At 37.3% G+C, this 20,940-nt stretch overlaps 5 protein-coding genes across 6 annotated transcripts; 2 read left to right on the plus strand and 3 right to left on the minus strand.

Moving 5' to 3' along the window:
• Positions 1–14,067: 14,067 nt before the first annotated feature.
• On the minus strand, positions 14,068–15,536 carry LOC105224965 (nuclear speckle splicing regulatory protein 1). The gene is made up of 2 exons (XM_011203241.4): positions 15,393–15,536; positions 14,068–15,332 (listed from the first exon to the last, which is right to left on the minus strand). Exons 1-2 carry the CDS (start codon positions 15,401–15,403, stop codon positions 14,192–14,194), a joined length of 1,152 nt encoding a protein of 383 aa, XP_011201543.2. The 5' UTR covers positions 15,404–15,536; the 3' UTR covers positions 14,068–14,191.
• Positions 15,537–15,799: 263 nt separating this feature from the next.
• On the minus strand, positions 15,800–18,172 carry LOC105224966 (nucleolar complex protein 4 homolog A). Of its 2 annotated transcripts, XM_011203242.4 has the most exons (6): positions 17,814–18,172; positions 17,609–17,726; positions 16,863–17,516; positions 16,473–16,808; positions 16,222–16,415; positions 15,800–16,155 (listed from the first exon to the last, which is right to left on the minus strand). In XM_011203242.4, exons 1-6 carry the CDS (start codon positions 17,961–17,963, stop codon positions 16,039–16,041), a joined length of 1,569 nt encoding a protein of 522 aa, XP_011201544.2. In that variant the 5' UTR covers positions 17,964–18,172; the 3' UTR covers positions 15,800–16,038. The 2 variants fall into 2 exon arrangements, with proteins under 2 accessions (XP_011201544.2, XP_049311373.1); XM_049455416.1 differs by having other exon boundaries at positions 16,222–16,808; positions 17,814–18,153.
• Positions 18,173–18,333: 161 nt separating this feature from the next.
• On the plus strand, positions 18,334–19,160 carry LOC105224967 (uncharacterized protein C1orf131). Its single transcript, XM_011203243.4, has one exon. It carries the CDS (start codon positions 18,463–18,465, stop codon positions 19,006–19,008), a length of 546 nt encoding a protein of 181 aa, XP_011201545.1. The 5' UTR covers positions 18,334–18,462; the 3' UTR covers positions 19,009–19,160.
• On the plus strand, positions 19,156–19,628 carry LOC105224970 (uncharacterized). Its single transcript, XM_011203245.4, has one exon. The coding sequence runs from the start codon at positions 19,242–19,244 to the stop codon at positions 19,542–19,544; it is 303 nt and encodes a 100-aa protein (XP_011201547.2). The 5' UTR covers positions 19,156–19,241; the 3' UTR covers positions 19,545–19,628.
• LOC105224968 (26S proteasome non-ATPase regulatory subunit 8) lies at positions 19,624–20,799 on the minus strand. Its single transcript, XM_011203244.4, has 4 exons — positions 20,601–20,799; positions 20,345–20,520; positions 20,072–20,279; positions 19,624–19,991 (listed from the first exon to the last, which is right to left on the minus strand). Exons 1-4 carry the CDS (start codon positions 20,706–20,708, stop codon positions 19,686–19,688), a joined length of 798 nt encoding a protein of 265 aa, XP_011201546.1. The 5' UTR covers positions 20,709–20,799; the 3' UTR covers positions 19,624–19,685.
• Between the last annotated feature and the right edge of the window lie 141 nt (positions 20,800–20,940).

The raw sequence follows: 20,940 nt of genomic DNA on the forward strand, positions 1-20,940 counted from the left end.
TGTTTGTAGACTGTGTATTAAATTTCGTTCGAATTCGACAATCAGTTGTGCACAATTTCCGATTTTATTTTGCCATGGAGAGTAATATACTATACCTTTTCACACATGCACGCACACATGCTCAGGCATATGTACTTACATAGAGACTATGACACATTTGCATCACTGCATTCATGTGCATATTAAAATTTGATTTGCTGACAAATATTGCATGTTGTTTATTGTTTCAGTCGTTTCCACACACACACACGCTCCTTATATACATACATATGTTCTTTTTATGCCAGAAGCAAGAAGACTAAGACACGATGTGAAATTCAAGATGTGTATTTTTTAAGTAGTCATGGTCATGGTACATATGTATAGCTATGAAGTATTCGGTGTTTAGTACGAAAATTTGTGAAAAATGTGTACATAACTGTTATTTGGTAAGTCAGCGATTTTTGAAAATATGTTTTCATAGTAAGTTTCATAAGAAGTAAGGGGTTAGGGGTAGTCAGAAGTTTCAAAAAAATTATTTTAGAACTTCTTAAAGTGTAATATGTCATAAATACTCTTCCAAATTTTGAAGTTAATACGAACAAGTAAGGAAGGGCTAAGTTCGGGTATCACCGAACATTTTATACTCTCGCATGATAAAGTGATAATCGAGATTTCATTATCCGTCATTTACATATTTTTTTATTTTGCTGTAAAATTAATTAGAATTAAATTCTGAGAGATTTACCGATATTTTCGGTGAAAAATTAGGTTAGGTTAGGCACTGAGTTCTTCGTGTTCGATATCAGGGACCTTGAAAAGTTATAAATTTTTCCACAAGGGATACCTCAGCTCAAATACCGTATTTGTGTAAAGTTTTATTCCGCTATCATCATTGGTTCCTAATGTATATATTATACAGAGAAGGCATCAGATGGAATTCAAAATAGCGTTATATTGGAAGAAGGCGTGGTTGTGAACCAATTTCACCCATATTTCGTACATGTCATCAGGGTGTTAAGAAAATATTATATACCGAATTTCATTGAAATCGGTGGAGTAGTTCCTGAGATATGGTTTTTGGTCCATAAGTGGGCGACGCCACGCCCATTTTCAATTTTTAAAAAAAATCTGGATGCAACTTCCTTCTGGCATTTCTTCCGTAAAATTTTGTGTTTCTGACGATTTTTTTTAGTCGGTTAACGCACTTTTAGTGATTTTCAACATAACCTTTGTATGGTAGGTGGGCGTAGTTATTATCCGATTTCTTCCCTTTTTGAACTGTATACGGAAATGCCTGATGGAAACGACTCTATAGAGTTTGGTTGACATAGCTATAGAAGTTTCCGAGATATGTACAAAAAACTTAGTAGGGGCGGGGCCACGCCCACTTTTCCAAAAAAATTAGGTCCAAATAAGCCCCTCCCTAATGTGATCCTTTTTGCCATATTTCACTTTAATATCTTTATTTATGGCTGAGTTATGACACTTTATAGGTTTTCGATTTCCGCCATTTTGTGGGCGTGGCAGTGGGCCGATTTTGCCCATCTTCGAACTTAACTTTCTTATGGAGGCAAGGAACACGTGTACCAAGTTTCATTATGATATCTCAATTTTTACTCAAGTTACAGCTTGCACGGACGGACAGACAGACATCCGGGTTTCAACTCTACTCGTCACCCTGATCACTTTGGTATATATAACCCTATATCTGACTCTTTTAGTTTTAAGACTAACAAACAACCGTTATGTGAACAAAACTATAATACTCTCCTTAGCAACTTTGTTGCGAGAGTATAAAAATACTTTTCGAGTTATTTCATAATTAGCAAAGGGTTCTCGGGCACAAGCTACCAATTTTCTTCACGGTAAAATTTCAAATATTTCTTAAAACTATGCTTTTTAAAGTAACAGTACTTTCCAAGTAAAGGTACTTTTTTAATAGCCTCTCGGACTGACTCAAATTTCATACTGAAAAAAACAACGGGCCGGTGGAATCATTAGGTTTCAACAAGATAGCGCCACTTTCCACACATCACATCAATCAATTTATTTATTGAGAGTACATTTCGCTGAACAAATAATTTCGAACAAGTCATCGAAAAAGACGTAGCCGTGGCCAACGTTTTAAAGAGATTATCGTCAATGCCACAAAACGTTCTTTCGAATGACAATAATTATTCCCCATCAAATTTGAAGTTTCTGTGTTTTTTTCTTAAAAAAAGTAAAGAACGTGGAAATTGATCACATTTTAGTAACCACTGTAGCTCGAAAGCCCTTCAGTAGATTTCAATGAAATTTATACCACTTTTTAAAAACGAGTATCTGATCCAATATTTTTATACTCTTGCATCATGTTGCTGCAGAGTATAATAGTTATGTTTATCAGAATGACGAGGCGAGTTCAAATCCGTGTGACTGTCTTTCTGTCCGTCTATCCGTGTAAACTGTATGTAGCAACTTCATCTTGAAATTAGAATGTACCTTCCAGCAAATGTTAATTTATTGATATTATTTTCAAAATATTGTAAATAAACTGAAATGGGCACTAAATGATGTAACAATTTCCGGAATATTTCTTTCTTCAAGATTTTTCAAATATATTGACATATGAGATGACGTACTCTGTACTTATTCCCTTTCAATTAACAGCGGGCACTCAAATCAAAGTTTCTTTGCCAGCAGTCTACTTGCACAACTACAAACACTCACAAAATACAGTCTTACTCAAATTCCCTTACTTCTCACCAAGTAATTATTTTCTATTCTATAAATTACAAAACAACAAAATTGCAATTTATGAATTATCAGGTCTTCAACGGAAACAATATCCGTCAGTTAGTTTCATTTATGCATATGTATGCATTTCGAGAATATTGACATAGTTTAAAACAGAGCTTAAGTTGTGTTAAGATATTTGTGTTCACTGAAAACTCTATAATTTTTCGTTTTGAACACCGTTGTAGAGCTGAAGAAGCTACAAAGTGGGATTATCTAATAAACAACATTCGTTTTATGAAGTTTGTAACGCTCAGAAGGAAACATCGGTGGCTCTATAAAGTATAGGGTGATTTTTTAAGAGCTTGATAACTTTTTTAAAAAAAAAAACGCATAAAATTTGCAAAATCTCATCGGTTCTTTATTTGAAACGTTAGATTGGTTCATGACATTTACTTTTTGAAGATAATTTCATTTAAATGTTGACCGCGGCTGCGTCTTAGGTGGTCCATTCGGAAAGTCCAATTTTGGGCAACTTTTTCGAGCATTTCGGCCGGAATAGCCCGAATTTCTTCGGAAATGTTGTCTTCCAAAGCTGGAATAGTTGCTGGCTTATTTCTGTAGACTTTAGACTTGACGTAGCCCCACAAAAAATAGTCTAAAGGCGTTAAATCGCATGATCTTGGTGGCCAACTTACGGGTCCATTTCTTGAGATGAATTGTTGTCCGAAGTTTTCCCTCAAAATGGCCATAGAATCGCGAGCTGTGTGGCATGTAGCGCCATCTTGTTGAAACCACATGTCAACCAAGTTCAGTTCTTCCATTTTTGGCAACAAAAAGTTTGTTAGCATCGAACGATAGCGATCGCCATTCACCGTAACGTTGCGTCCAACAGCATCTTTGAAAAAATACGGTCCAATGATTCCACCAGCGTACAAACCACACCAAACAGTGCATTTTTCGGGATGCATGGGCAGTTCTTGAACGGCTTCTGGTTGCTCTTCACCCCAAATGCGGCAATTTTGCTTATTTACGTAGCCATTCAACCAGAAATGAGCCTCATCGCTGAACAAAACACGCGCGCGAAACACATTTCGAACCGAACACTGATTTTGGTAATAAAATTCAATGATTTGCAAGCGTTGCTCGTTAGTAAGTCTATTCATGATGAAATGTCAAAGCATACTGAGCATCTTTCTCTTTGACACCATGTCTGAAATCCCACGTGATCTGTCAAATACTAATGCATGAAAATCCTAACCTCAAAAAAATCACCCGTTATATTGTATATATGGTAAATGATCAGCGTCTCGCGTTGAGTCGATTTAGCCGTGTCTGTCTGTCCTTTCATCTGTATATGAAGGAACTAGTCTCTCAGTTTTTCAGAAATCAGCCTGAAATGTTGCGCAACTCCTTTTCTCCCCAAGCAGCAGCTTGTTTGGTGGAATCGTCGATATTGACCGATAAAAAGTAAGATAAAGAATTTTTGCTAATAAGAAATGCAGCGGTGAAGAGTTTTATAGCTTCGGTTCTAACGAAGTTAATGTCTTTTCTTGTTTTTTCCAATAAGAGGAATTCCTCGCATAACTCTCAACCCCTTTCAAAGAAAGTGTTTATGAATTGGCTCCACAGTCACCATTTTGTACCAAAAACGAAAGAGGGCAATCAGATACTTTTTTCGCACTCGCAGAATAAGTTGGCAAAGTTGGGCCTTTCTTAACTAATCCCATAAGAAGTTCTTAAGCTACTATAAAGCTTTAATTAATAAATTGACAGTTTAGCTGCTGGTGCAAAAATTGTAAAATCTGACTTACGTCATTATAGTAATAACCATACCCATATATAGCGATACAAAACACTTTCTAGCACATACTGTACATAAACCGTTACATACTCACATGTGGCCAATGACAATTCATATTGCCCTACTTCAAAGTGTTGCATTTCTCATCTCCGTTTATTAACTGTACTTAATTAGCTGTTGTATTTGCCGCACTCAATCAAATCTGCATATTTGCATATACATACATATGTATGTATGTATGTATGTATGTATGCAAATGTACATAGATATTTATTGTCATGACACATTGTACGTAGACAGTTCTGTCCAGCATCGCAATAGAAAACTAATAACTTGTTAAACAACATTTTTGGGGTCTTCTACTGACACCCACAACACCCAAACACGCGCACACTATCATACATGGACATATGTATGTATGTTTCTTTGGAAGTGTGTGTAGTGATTGTGACGTTTTGTTTGGTCTGGTTTCCAATTTAACCAATTTAATACGAAAATAATTGCTCGAATTATTTGTTAGAAATGCACAAAGCATCCTTATGCTTGATTGCTTGTACAACAACAGCAACAACAACACATTTTTGAGTTCAGATTTCCTTGTTGCCTGCTATTTTGTAATGCTCTTTTAATTATATCGCATTATTTTTCGCATTGTGAGCACAGGACAGAGACAAATGTACATCTATTAATTTGAAATTATTTTTTGCTAACAGGATGTTTTTTCCATTTATGCAACAATATATTATTAGCATCTCCGAGAATTTTTGGTTGAGTATCGTTATTGTCATGGTAGTGCAGAGATCTCATTATTTAAATACTATACTTGTACATATGTATACTACTAAGAGCAAAAAATAGTAAGACTTTGTTCATAATTTTAAAATTCTTGACTTAAGCATTGTCTCCCTCAAAGTAATACCCCTTGGCCTTAATACAATTGTGCCGACATTTTTTCCAAATCTCGAAACAGTTTCTAAATTCAATTCTAGAATAGTCTTCAATTCACGTAGAGATTCACGTTTAATGACATCTATTGATTCAAAACGGTTTCCGCGAAGCGTTTGTTTGGGTTTGCTGAAAAGGCAGAAGGCGGTGGTTGGGCATGATATTGGTTGAAAATTAGGTGCAAAACTCACGAAAAATCAATCGTGAAGCAAAAATCCAGTATTGTCGGCCCATAATTCAGGGCGCTTTCTACGAAAAGCTTCGCGCAAGCAACACATAACACTCAAGTATTATTGTTTGTTAACAGTTTGGCCGATCAGAAGGAATTCAGACTGCACTATACCTCGATAATTGAAGAAAACTCTCAACATAACCCTGGCTTTCGACCTGTTTTGACATGATTTTTTCGGTTTCGGCTCACCTTTTGCCACGATTGATCGTCTGTTTCCGGGTCATAAGCATAGATCCAGCACTTACGGCCAGTAATAATACGTTTCATGGCATCCTTTTAGTCGAAGAGCATTGTTTCACAGACGTTAACGCGACGCAGCTTTTCGAAAAAATTGAGTGATTTTGGAACCAATCGTGAAAACCTTTCTTAGGCCCAAATGATTTTTCAAATGGGTTCAGCTGATCCTTCCGATATTTATTAATATATAAATATAAACATATAAGCAGGGTTTGTCCGGAAAGTAATAGGAGGGATTTTCTTCGACTCTACTTTGGAGCGTGCGCGCACCGACTGGATTTGGTAGAGGGCGTTCCTAGCTAACGAGCGAGCGGCTGGTCCGTTGCCTCCGAGCACTTGGAGAGTCAGGACAAATATTTTCGGGCGACGTGTATCTGTGAGTGGTGCAAGCCGGAAATGCAGCGTTCGTTGGAGCGGAGGTACACGATTAAATTCTGTGTGAAACTCGTTAAATCTGCGACAGAGACGTTTGATATGATCAAGCAGGCTTACCCAGATATTACTTTAGCAAGAAGTGGTGTGTATCGGCGACTCCAGGCGTTTTTGGAGGACCGAGAAAAGGTCGCTGATGAAGACCGTGCTGGCAGCAAATCCAAAGTGAAAACGATGCTCATTGTCTTTTTTGACATCAAAAGCATCGTCCACCATGAATTTGTTCCTCCTGGACAAACCGTCAACGCCAAGTTTTACGTGGAAGTCCTCAAAAGACTCAAACGACGGGTCAATCGGGTCCGACAAGACATCCTAGCTGATTGGAAGCTGCACCACGACAATGCCCCGACTCACACCGCCTTTCTTGTGAACAGCTACCTAACCAAGGCCGGCATCCCAACACTTCTACAGCCGAGCTATAGTCTAGATGAAAACATTGATGTTCTTGTTGTAGTTGAAATTGTTGAGGTGTTGACAGTACTTAGTGGGATAAAATTTAAAGTCCATTCCGGTAACATAGAACCTACTCTGAAAAGCCCACGATGAGAGAATTCGAGGTCTTATAATTACTACCAGAATAACTTAAATGAATTTAAGTATGAAGAAGCATATTAAAACGATAACAGTAAAATTGAGTTTCCACCAGTAATTAGGCAATGTTTCCAGCTACCACGAGCTTGAGGCGTTATGACAAAGTTACGTAATACCCCTCTGCCGTAGGACCACAATGTATTCACTGTGACAGCATAATGCTTTACACCAACTACGACTTGGCTTGCACTCGCACGAACATGACGTGTGTATATTTACGGACATTTACAGTTTGGTTACATCGCAACAATACACTAACAACAATTTGTCGCAATTTAACACTTCATAGCCGCGACGTGTAGCATTACCACGGCGCCTTAAGTGTTTCGCTGTATGAACATACATACATACACACGAGCATACGTGTGTTCATGTTCCAGCGAACATGAAAATAAAAAATGGAATTAATTTCAAGCGATTTCCTTCCGGCAAACGGCGTCGTGATGAACACATCAAAAGTGACAGCAGGCCAGCAGCGATGGAGTGTAATGCAACTGTTGCACAACATTGTAAAACCGAAATACAAACACACACTTACACAAATAGACACAATGCAATACAGTACGTGAAGCCATCCTCTCCATTCGCACACGAAGATCAACAACGCTTGACGGTTGGACATTCCTTGCTGCAACTGTGAAGGAACATCTTAGCGGTGTGTGCGGCCAAGTGTATGACGAGACCGTCACCCAATTGCTGTTATAGCATTTATTTCAGACTTATCAGTTTTATGATGCAATTTCAGCAAGTGAGTGACAAAGTGACAGTTTCGTTCCAAACATTTTGAGGTTATCACAAAAAGTGTCCGGTTTATAAATAAACAGTGAACCAAAAAAATAAAAAAAATTGTGCAGAGAGATGTTTTGACCTTGAACAGATGTTTAACACTATAAATGTAGTTATCAAGTAAGTACCGTTATTTTTGTCATACATATGTAGTTTCTAACTCAAATTTTAATTATTTTCTAGTTTAACAGAGAAATTAAGAGACATTTTTGAGTTATCAAATATTGGCAAAAGGAACAATAGGCAATATTTGGCAATTCTATGGAGTAAAGTCACCCAGATATTATATCTTTTTTATATGTCAAATTTCGGCCACAAAGGTATATGGGGACTCAGGGAAGTATTGACCCGATCAACCCTTTTTGAAACACACGGATACTAATATCAGGAAACGATTCTTTTTGATTTTCAATTGTATGAACTATAATATAGGAATATGAGAAGAATTAAACAGACTAAGTTTAATCGAAACTGGTCGTTCACAGTTGCTAACAACTCCAATATTTCCCCCCTACATAATGGCATACCTCAAGGATCTCTTCTCTCCACAACGGTATTTATTGTAGCCTTTAACCAACTCAGCAACTTATTACCCTCAAACCGCATCATAGACCATCTTATCTACGCTGGCGCTGTCTTAATATTATCGGCTTTTAAGAATTTGAATGAAGTCAAAACCACTGTTACTAATATTCTGACCGACATAATGGAATGGTCTAAAGCGACAGGAACCGAGCAAAAGTTCAACATTTTATATCAGCAGGAAAAGAAAATACACCTTCCCCTACCTTTCCCTTGAAAACACCCAAATCCCCCATACAACACTTAAAGAATACATAGTTGATCTAATTTTTGATAAAGCTTACTAAATAGATTAAACATTTTTGAGTTTCTTTCATCACAACACTATCGCATACACATTTCAACACATGTGAATATTGTAAAAGCACTGATGTTGTCAAAAATAGTTTTTGGACTCGCAATGTATGGACACTGAAAGTAATAGGACCGAGTCGATTTACAGAGATTTATTGAACCAATCGTAACAATTCTTTAAAAACTTTCAAAATAGACCTTCTGGGTCGATTCAGCGCTGTCAGCAAGATTTCCAGGCATTGAAGGCGTTACTGAAGGCATTATCCGGAATAGCCTTGAGAGCCGAGCCTTTCATCGACCTTTTCAGGCAAAAAAACAAAAAAAAATCCGGGGGGTCCCAACTGGGCTGAAAGGCGGTGTGAGCCGGGGCGTTGTCGTGGTGCAACTTCCAATCGGCTGCGATGTATTGTCGGACCTCGATTGACCCTTGGTTTGAGTCTCTTGAGGACTTCCACGTAAAGCTTGGCATTGACCGTTTGTTCAGGAGGAGCAAATTCATGGTGGACGATGCTTTCGATGTCGAAAAAGACAATGAGCATTGCTTTCACTTTGGATTTGCTCATTCATCAGCGACCTCTTCCCGGCCCTCCAAACCGGCCTGGTGTCACCAAAACACACAATTACTTGCTAAAGGAACATCTGGGTAAGCCTGTTTGGCTATATTAAACGCCTCTGTCGCAAATTTAACGAGTTTCACACAGAATTTAATGGTGTAACTCTGCTCGAACGAACGCTGAATTTTCGGATTTGACCACTCACAGAAACGCGTCACGCGAAAACTTTTGTTCTGACTCTCCAGGTGCTCGGGTACAACTGACCCTCGTACGTTAGCTAGGAACAGCCTCTACCGAATCCAGTCGGTGCGTGCACGCTACGAAGTACAGTCGTGGAGGAAGAAAATGTTTCCTTTACTTTCTGGACAAACCCTGTATATCCACCTAGTCGATGGCGCAGTAGAAAAGTACAAACCGGAGTGGAAATTAATATACACCGATGACTCCAAATCACACACCCACATTCGCATTCGTTTGCGATAACAAACGACCAAGGTGTCCCCATAACTGTCGGAGTCTTACCAACGTACTGTACTATATTCACAGCTGAAGCGGCTGCGATACGAGTATAAGAAGCGGTTATATTTGTTGCACAAACCGGGAATAAATATATCATATGTACCGATAGCAAATCGTCAATTAACGCTATTTTGTTATTATTATTATTATTATTATTAATTGAATACAATTACGGTTAAGCCATCAGCTTCCGAACGCTATTTTGAATGGCACAAATAACTCAGTATTGATCAATAATATAAAATAAATTTTATATCAACACAAAAACAGAATTAAGATCATGTGGATCCCTGGGCATGCTGGTATTGAAGGGAACCAACTCGCACCGCACAAAAAAAACTGGAAAAGAACCACTACATTCATTCGATCACTGTACGTTGAAAGACATTCGCAATATGGTGAAAAAAGAACTTCACGAGTATCGAGAGGTTGGTCAAATTTTCAACACCATTACAAGGAGCATAATCCCTCTGGTGCCAAGCCAAACTGCCCAACTGAATTCTCTTGCGAAGATATAAAAACGTTTGTGCGCCTGAGGACAGGCCACACTACTTTTGGTAAAACGAAACCATCCAATATCTTAAAGACACCTAATACTGACAACATCAGGACAATCAACTATTTTCTAAAATTATGTAAGATATCAAACTTAATTTAATTGTAACTAAATTAGTGTTAGCTACTAATAGCCACATATAATCTACATATGTATGTATGTATGTATGTATGCATATAAATAAAAATGAATCGCCAAAATGATGACATTATCTTGAAGCAACGCATATATGGTGCTGTTAGATGCCAGATTTACTCTGTGGAGTGGCAAAAGAGAGGTTTGCCGCACGCACACATTCTTCTTTGGATGGTGGATAGTGGTTACACCAGATCATATTGATGAAATCATTCAATAATGCGGAAATTCCTGATGCAAAGAAAGATCCAGTATTTTACGAAGTGATGAAAACCAATAAGGTTCATTAACCTTGCGGACACCACAACCCCACTTCGGTTTTAATGTCTGTCAATAAATGCACAAAACAGTATCCACTAGAAATGATGGATATCCACTCTATCGGCGTCGCTCACCAGACGACAATGGCAGAACAGTTAGCATTCAATTTAGAGGCGTGAGTATCGAAGTTGACAACACATGGATCGTACCATATTCGCCACTGTTGTCGAATTCACATTCAAAAGTCATGTCAATGTTGAGTATTGCAGTTTGGTGTAATCGATAAAATACGTTTGTAAGTACGTCACCAAAGGAAGCAACATGGCGATTATTGGTCTTGAACGATACGGTCGATACGTGAACTGCAATAAAGCTCTTTGCAGGATATTTACTTTTGCAATTCATGAACGTTTTGCGACTGTTGTGCGTCTCGCATTTGATTAGGAGAATGGCCAAAGAGTGTATTTCATCCCAGAGAATACAATATAGTCAGTGGAAACATCGCCAGCAACAAAATTAACATTGACAAGTTTTTTCTCAACTTTCGTCAGTGATGCGTTTGTGAGAACACTGCTCTATTCGAAAATACCTTGATATTATACATGGAATGCATCGTCGAATAGTTACGCAAAACGCAAGGCCAACCAGTAGATTGGCATCCAGGTGTCTTATCAAATAATGCATTAGGACGAATTTACACAATCCACCCGAAAAACGACGATTGTTTCTACCTTCGGTTGTTATTAATTAATGTACGCGGTTCAACTTTATTTGAATCATTGCTTACTGTGAATGGGAATATGTGCAAGTTTTGGAGAAGTAAGTCAGCAATTACAAATGCTGGAACACTTTAATCTCTGGAATGAAAATGAAGTTCGCTGCTTTTCGATATAAACATCGACATTGTCAAAGACATTTTACATCGTCTTCCCTAAAAATTGGAAATGCTACAATTTCGGTTGATACTTCCGGTGGTTCGATATTAATGCCATCTTCCCTTTGTCAATTCACGAAAGATGAACTCATCACAAATGTTCGGACATTGGCCAAATTATCGTAACTACGATTCCTTAAGTGCACGCGCAATGTTAGCTGCCAAAAATACCGATGTTGTTGACTTCAACTGGAAGATTCAAAGTCAAATTCCGGGAGACTTGCGCTAATACAAATCGATCGATCGTCTTGATTATGAAGACGACGCCGTAAATTATCCAGTGGTATTCCTAAATTCTTTGGACAGGCTTGGTATGCCGCCGCATCATTTGCGTCTCAAAGTAGGATCCGTCGTTATTATGTTTCCCAATCATCATGCGCCGAAACTTTGTAATGGAACCTGACTGATTGTGACGCACCTATCGAATACAAGGGGACAGAATGCTTGATCCTACGAATTCCTTTAAGTTCTAACGATTTGCCATTTCAATTCAAACGTATTCCGTTTCCAGTGAAAATTGAATTTGAGATGACAGTCAACAGGACCTAAAGATAGTCGCATAGTGTGAGGCATAAATTTGGAAATGCTATGTTTTTCACACGGCCGTAGCGTGCTCACGAGTTGGAAAACCATCTTTTCTGTACACCGGAACAGAAACCGAAAAATGTTGTTTATAAAGCTGCGTTACATTGAAAAAAATAATGAAATGATAAATTTAACTTTCTTTTCATTTCAAACTATATAATTTTACGCAGAACAACGGCTGCGGGGTCAGCTAGTATTGTAATATAAGAGCCGAAGACCTTAGTAGCCAGCGTAAATAAAAAATATATATAACAAATATACTCCCGACATTTCATTCTGATTGTTCCAAACATGGCAAACTTAATATATCCGGTTCAGATTATAAGAACTTGTTTTAAATAGTGTTGGTCAACCTTCGGAGTTTAGTTCTGCCATACACTGGATTCGGTCGCCGAAATTACACAATTTGGCCGGATAACTTCGGTACCGTTAATCGTCCATTCGTAAGGAACCCAAATTTGACTTATCAACTAAACCGTCACGCTGTTGGCGTGTGGAATATAACCATCTGAGAAATAGTTTTAAGACACTGCTTTGATAATAAAATTAAAATACAAATCGATATCCCGATTCAAGTACATTTAATACGAATCCACCTGATCATACCCACTTTTCAATCGTTCTTCCTTTCCGCTATTTGACGCCAATTCGAGATTCATAAATCCTTCTCCACCTGGTCTTTACAACGGAGTGGAGGTCTGCCTCGTCCTCTGCTTCTCCTAACGGGTACTGCGTCGAATATTTTCAGAGCTGGAGCGTCATCATCCATTCGGACGACATGACCTAGTCGCTGTCTCTTATCTCGCAGAACTACAAGTATGTCAATGTCGTCGGTTTTAAAGCCGCTTTTTACAGCACGAAAAGGAGCTGCCGTTATGCAGCTATCTCTGGACTTGGTATCCGCGCAAAGCTAATACGGCTGCGTAAGCTGACGTTGAACAGCAATAAAAGCTCCGTCAGGATCGGGAAGGACCGCTACGAGCCGTTCGATACCAAGCGAGATTTCAGAAAAGGATACTCCCTATGGTACGACTTTTTCAATCTATTGCTGGAGAAAATAATACGGGCTGCAGAGCTAAATAGAGACCAGATTCTATAAGAGTGTACAGCTGCTGGCGTGCCGTTAGCTTTGGTTTCTCTAGACTGGAAAAGGAACAAAGCAAATGGGTCTGGTAGTGAACGAGAGAAAGACGAAATATCTCCAGTGATCAGTGATTTGGTTTACGGCTTTCTGACAGTCATAACTTTGTAGTCGTAGATAATTTCGTCTATTTTGGAACCAGCGTGAAATACAACGCAGAATCACTTTTGCCAACAGGTGCCATTTCGAGCTGAGTAAGCAATTGAAAAGTAAAGCCCTCTCTCGAGGAGCATAGATCAAACTCTACAAAGCAAAGCTGCTACCCCATATACACAGTTATTCGCGAGAATCTTTCTCTTTCAACGCAACAATCCATACGATCAGGTCAACGAAAACGTAACCTAAATATCGATCTTTTGGAATGACCATTGAGAACATCTGGGGATGGCTGATAAGAAAAGATTACGAGGATTATCGTCAATTTAATACAATTTCTGAGCTGGAAACAGCAATTTTTGATACATGGGCTTTATTAACCCCAGAAATGAGTTCTCATTACACCAACTCAATGCCAATGCGAATATTCACAGTTGTTAATAAAAAATGTTTCTCTCCGTTTTTCGTAGTGGAAGGGCTGTCTTTATAGCAATGAAACACCGTTTTCAGAGTATTCTGCTACCTATAATAGTACAAAAAGTAACGTTAGAAAAAAATTTTTTTTTTAGTTTTTGGAGTTACCATGGAGCTTTAAAATAACATCAAACGTTTTTGGAATGGGAACTCATTTTTTTCAGTATTTCACAGAAATATAATGTCTTTATAGCAATGAAGCAAGGTGTATGTGCGTTTATGTAAATATACATTCTTCTTTTAATGCATTCAGAGTTTAATCTATTTATTGTAGTTAACTTATAAATCTTTAATAATTGATTAAATCTTAACTATTATTTTTTCTACATAATCGGCTTATGCCCTCCTTGCTGCTCGTCGTTCGTAATAACGTTGCACGGCCGCCTCATAAACTTCGCCAACAGTACGTTTCTTCCATATCGCACTCTTATCTATTTTAACCTTGGGTTTTACATCGACCAAATCACTTTCGCTTGATACTATTGGGGCAAGTTTCTCAGTTTTTGAATCGTTATCTTCGATCTTTTCGTCAGGTTTTTCTTTCTTTATTGCATCCAAATTTATAGCAGTTGTGGTTGCACTATTGTTCGCCGCTAATCCTTTGGTCTTTTCAACCATTTTATCTCCCACTGCTTCTTTAGATGTCTCTTCATCATCAGATGATGAATCAATACTAAAGTCCGAATCTGCATCTATATTATTTGATAAATGCACCTTTTTACCCTCATTTTCTGCATTTTCTCTGTCATCATCTTCCATCTCATCGGAAGCACGGCGCTTACGGTAGGTTCGTTGTTGGGGTACTTTGCCGGACTTTATTGGTTTATATGCTATATCATCTTCATCACCTGCAGATGTAACGACGGGTAGATCCGGTTTCTTGACTTCTTTTGCTGAACCTGTTTTCTGTTCAAATAGATGTCTATAAAATCCATCTAAATCTTTCTGCTTTGTCACATCGCCGATTGCTTCTAGATACTCATCGCGTTTTTCTTGCTCCTCCAGTTTTCTCATCTCTTCCAACTTCTTTCGATAAGTAGAGGTTACAAAACTTTCTTTGTCTTTGAATTCCTCACCCTCCTGTTCACGTTCTTTTTGGACTTGCCTCTCCATCCTAAGTTCGTTTTCCAACTTACGACGTTCAGCAAACTCCATTAAGCGACCAATATATTTGGGCTTCTTGGGTTCTTTACTTTTAACTTCTTGTTCCTGTTCTCGCTTATTTTCCATTTCGTCATAAAGTTCATCATACTGGAAAACCGTGGGATCTTCCTTCAATGCCTTCTCTTGCATTGTGCGTGCAATTCGTCGCTCCATCAAACTAGGTCCTTGTACTATACCTGTGCGCGGTTTAAATTGTGGTCTGCTATCGTCGTCCGAGGAGCTTTCATCAAATATAGATGGCTTAGATATTGGCCGAGCAGCTGTGGTCGACTCATCTTGTTTCTTTTGTTGTCCAGGAATGATGAGACCATATCTAGAAATATTCAAAACAATTAAATGCACAATAATAATATTTGATTTGTCTCCCACTTACTGTTTTGACATTTTGCAAATACCGAGATTCACCTAAAGATGGTAAAGAGGAAGATATTATCGATATTTATATATGTTGCAAACATCTAATGTATTGTTATCGAATTGTAATTTATGGGCGAAAACATAAAAAATCTATTACTGATATGTAAAAAAAAATCTTCGATAAAATTGGAGCTTGGTAAGCTTTCGATCCTTTTATGAACCCGTGGTGGCAATTGTACAGCTGAACTTCTCTAATTCGAATTACCATAATTTACAAAAAATTCGAATTCTAGAGGAAAATATGTATGAAATTTGATTTCTATTGCCAACTCAAGAATTCGAGTTATGGGGAATTTCGAGTTATAGAAGTTCGAGTTATGAAAGTTCAACTGTAGTTTCAACGCTGAACCTTATACGAACAAGTTATGTTTTGAACAATATATAGCCTTTTTATTACACTTATTATTATGTATAAACACAACTAAACTGATTTAAATATACCGACGAATTCTAGTGTATTTAAAGTCAAATCCTAAAACAAGTTCACAATGTAAAGAAAATTATCTCCTCATCAAAGGCAGCTCCGCGACAGGCTACCACAACCGCAGTTTAAAGTGCAGCACATCTAGATATATATGTACATATACTCAATTATGTAATATTTAGAATAGTTTCCAGTATTGTTTCACTTTATCATCATGTGGTAAATATAAAGACTGTGGTCGTTCAAAAGCTAAAGCATACTGTTTGCTCTTTTTAGCAATCTCCTGATCAAAAATCTAAAAACATAAAGCAATTAAAAGGGTTATCATTATGATATGCAAATTCATCGAAAATTTACTTACGTCGTCTTCTTTCAATTCTAATACAGAAGACAAATCCCATTCGGTAGTTGGTAAAGGTTGGGATATAAAACGTGCCGCATTCGCCACTGCTGGGATAGCATGCCTCTGCAAGGATACCACTTCCCATAATGAACTATCTAACGCATTTGACTTTGTTGGATCGCGTTCCTCCATGATGAAGGGGTCGCGCGAAACTAGGAGTTTAAATGAAATATAAACACAGTAAAAATTTTTTAACAAATTTGGCATACCTTCAATTGCTGCCTGAGCGCAAATAAGCCGTTTTAAGCCGGCATGACGTAATATCAAATTGCCAATAAAATGTAAAATAATTATCGAATCTTGTGGCGGTGCGATTAAACTTAATCGCGCCAGACGTTTAACAAATGCGGCTACTAAATTTTCAGGCAAATGTGTTGAGCTTAAGAAAATGTCCGCCAGATAAAACAGACGTGCCTTAAATTTGGTATGGAAAATTTCTGGTTCAAACATAGAATACAGCTTTTCATAAATATTTGGATACGTAATATTATGCTTCTGTATCAGAGTGAAAATGCCTTGCAGTGCGAGTAAGCTAACGGGACCGCCTAAAATATAAAGGTGATGATATTTGTAACTATCAGAAAACAAAATATTTTTACCGCAATCAAGTGAGTCCATTAGAAAATCTGTTAACAATATAGGTTTTTCCAAGTGTGGCAAAATTCGCTCCAACAATATTATAAGCATTTGTCTATGCACAGGCTCCTGTATATCGTCGGTCCATTGCATTAGGCACATCCATACTTTGTTAATACATTTTTTCACTGGCGCGTAGTCAAAACATTCCGGTTGTGAAGATTCTCCGCTGGATTGCGTTATGCACAACAGTTTTTGTTGGTCATGTAGGTCTTTGGTCACAGGCAAAACATTTATAAGTTCCAAATAATTACATGCAAAAACGTCATTAGCAAAGGCAGCTCGTGTAGCTAGTTGCTGCATCAATTTCCAACTGTAGAACACCACATCCAAATATTCGGAATACTCTTTGAAACGCTGAAGTAGAGTGCTTTGTGATTTCGTTGCTGATACTAACTTCTGTAAAATACTTCGTAGACGTTGCTTAGGAAATTTACAAGGTTCATCGCATTTATCTAAGGGATGTTTGCCTTCTGCAGCCAATAACTTCATGCTTGATACCAAGGCTTGTGCCGCTTCTGCGGGTTTTTCACTTTCAAAGGAGCTAAGTATTAAACTCATTGCTTCCTCGTAACGTTGTCGCAGCCATTCGCGGTATTTGGTCTCTGCACTTTCGTCTGTAGGCACAAAATTAGAATTAAATATCTTTGTAAAATTTATACATACACATGTATGTATGTGATTAGTGTATATACGAGTATGTAATTACCTTTCGGTTTCAGAGGCACACCCGCTATACACATTTCTCGGCGCTTTAAAACTTCTACGAACACAACTTCCAAGGTTAACACAGCAGCAGTAATAGATTGCTTTTCTTTTACGCAATGCTGGACAATAATGCATTTTAATTAATACAAAAAATTCCCAAATTTATTTAACTATGGAGAGGAGTACATGAAAATATATGTATATACCTGAAAATGTGCAATAATATCCAAAAGATTGTTAGCATTTCGTCGTGAATTAAGGAAATCGTTAGCCTTTGTACGCAACTCCTTGGATATTTGGCTACGTATAGCTCCGGGATTAGCAAGTGTTGCGGCTGAACCTACAGCCGTGGCCATTTTACGCAAGTAAGTGTTAGCAAATAAAGTTGTTTTATATTTGTTTAATAAAACTTTTCTCAGTTTGCGAACTTAATTAAAAAGTAACTTTAATGTAATAAATCTGTACAACAATATCGTGTTTGATTAGTCAAAGTGAGAAAAAAAGTAATGATCACAGATAAAGTAATAATCATGAACAATGTGTAGTGGAACAACAATTTCATAAAAATGTGATGCCAATGTTTTTAGTTTTGGGTTCTACTTCTTAAAAATACGACGCCTTCTTTAAGTTTACACTTTTTTTTAACACTTAATTATGAATATTTAAGTTAAAGGTCCCTTTTTTTATTATTTATCTTGATCTATTTACAGATTTTAAATTATACTTCAGTTTTAATGTGTCTTTTATTAACTGGCAACTACAAAATGTGATCAACACGTTTTACCGTGTACTGAGTGAAGAAAACAACAATCACAATACAAAGGTAAACAAACAAGGAGTACATCTGGAAGAAAAATGGACATAGTTGCGGATTTCAAGCCAGTTCCAACGCGAGCCGCTTTAGCGCTACAACGAAAAAAACAGCCCAATGATTTTCAGGCTGTGGTGTTTGAAGATCCTGATAAATCAAGCGACGATGTAAAGGAACACAACAGAAAGTTGGAGAAAGGTGACTCCGAAAGAAATATCTCTAAAGATGAAACTGAAGAATTCGATATTAAAAAAGCACGCAATGAAGTTCTTCGTTTTGCCATGAATAATCAACGCATTCCCAAAAACAAAAAGAAAATGGAAATGTTCCAGCTCATGAAGATGGGAGGCAAGGCACCCAAGAAACCATACAAAAATTACAAGGACTTATTGGATGAGCGCAAACGTTTGAAGGATATACGTGAGCAAAGAAAGAAATTCCACCAGTTAGGCAAAAATCAGACCGGCGCGGCGTCTGTTAAGTGTCGAAGTAAAACCAAGTTAGAGAAACAACAAAAGAAACGTGCACCTGTGACAGCAATAGACCAAAATTATGGAGTTGTGAAACCAAAACTGAAGAAAAGAAAATAAATTTACTACATTAATGTATATATTTACAATTTTATCTAAGATAATACATAAATACATCCTAATAAAATCAAATAATATTTATATTCATTCATCGATTTAAAATATCCGATAAAAAATCGAATATTGTTTGCATCACTGTGTACATCTGTCATTTATCAGCTGTGATTACGTGATTCGCAGGGGCATATTGAGATTGTTTTCTAATTCGCAAAAATTAATAGTAAATATTAAATATGTTCCGTCGAACACGTTCATTGAGTACTATTGTACGTCGAGGCTATAACCAGGCAGCACAGGATATGGCTGGAATAAAACCTCCAAAGGGACCAGGTGGTAGTGATGGTGTTAATACCAATGTGCCAGGACTAAGCAGCAACATCGTCAAACCAGCTTCCGGTCCACTAGGTCCCGGTGCTTCTCCGACTGGTGAATATAAAGTCCCGGAATACTATTCCTTCAACCGCTTCAGTTACGCCGAAGCAGAGGTGGAAATAGCCAAATATCGCCTACCACAACCTTCCGCACATCGAAAGTAATCAGCAAAATAAATATGTATGAATAGAACAATGTGAGAAATATAACTAATATTAATTATCAAAATAAATAATACGACAATTATAGCAAGTTATTATATTTATTTCCCAGATTAGTACAAACTATTTTAATATTAATTACAATTAAACAATCATTTCTAATTCGCGAGCATAAAAAATTGCTTGTTCTGCCAACTCAACTGATGGTAATACTTCTTTGGGCTTGGCAGTTTTTTCCACAAAATTGTAAATTCCATCAGGCCCTAAATTCCAATTCCGTTTTTGGCCAAAAGTTTTGACCTCCTCAAGAGAATTGAGATTCAAGCGTTTCGCTGCTTCTTTAGCAGATATCTTTTCATACGATTTTTCTATACAAGCCCCGATTTCATCACGTACGGTGTTTAGTAGAATATCCATGAAGTGGTTATATATTTCCGAAGGTGCTGAACTCTACAAACAGTGAAATTTTGCATTTAGAACGTTACGAGTTACATTAACATCAATAAGTATTTATTATTATGGTTGACTACCTTTGCTTGGAAAATTTTATTATAACGTCCTTCCATTATGTACTGCTCCAATGCCAATATGGGACGAATATATTTGTTATTTTGGATAGTGTCGGCCGATAACAGCTCCAATTCTGTGTGGAATTCGGAAACTCGATTTACAGACAGCAAATAAAGCAGATTTATTCCCAATAATTTGTACATATTTTCGGACTCTCCAATCTTTTGCCTAAAAATGTACAGTATATTAGCATTTCTTTAATAAAGCCTTAAGTACTAATGAATAATACGTACTTGTAATCATAATAATAGCATTTTAGCTGGGACATATATCTTTCGTATGCCGGTATGTCCTTATTAGCGACGCTGTATTCCACGGCAATTTCGAGAACATCACGAGCTAAGACCATTTCATTTTTACTTGTTTTCATATCGCCAGTGGGCAGGAAAGCTAATTTGGTTAGCTCGACCTTATATTATCCATAAAAACAAAGTAGGTGAATATGCAAAATGTAACAGGCATTGTGAGGTTATAAGAGATATAAAATACCTTTAAAACATCCAATAATTGTCCACATTTCTTTAGATTTTGAGGCTTTTTTGACCATTCGGTTTTTAACTCTTTATACAAAGTCTCAATTCCACTCAAATTTGCCATTTTTTAAGCTTTCTTTCGAATGTGAGAATGATAACTTTATAGAATGATACGCCAAAATTCAGTAAATTGTTTTTCTATCCCTCTTTTTGTGTTGTCAATTATGACAGTGTAGAGTTTTCATCCTATCCTTTGAGTTGACATACGTAGTCTCCAAATTCTATTACAATAAATCAATTGGATTTACAATGGGCTTAGTACGCTCGTATGTACGATTTCGTCATGATTCTGTTTA

This window comes from Bactrocera dorsalis, chromosome 4 (genome assembly GCF_023373825.1).
Source record: "Bactrocera dorsalis isolate Fly_Bdor chromosome 4, ASM2337382v1, whole genome shotgun sequence".
Taxonomy (NCBI): domain Eukaryota; kingdom Metazoa; phylum Arthropoda; class Insecta; order Diptera; family Tephritidae; genus Bactrocera; species Bactrocera dorsalis.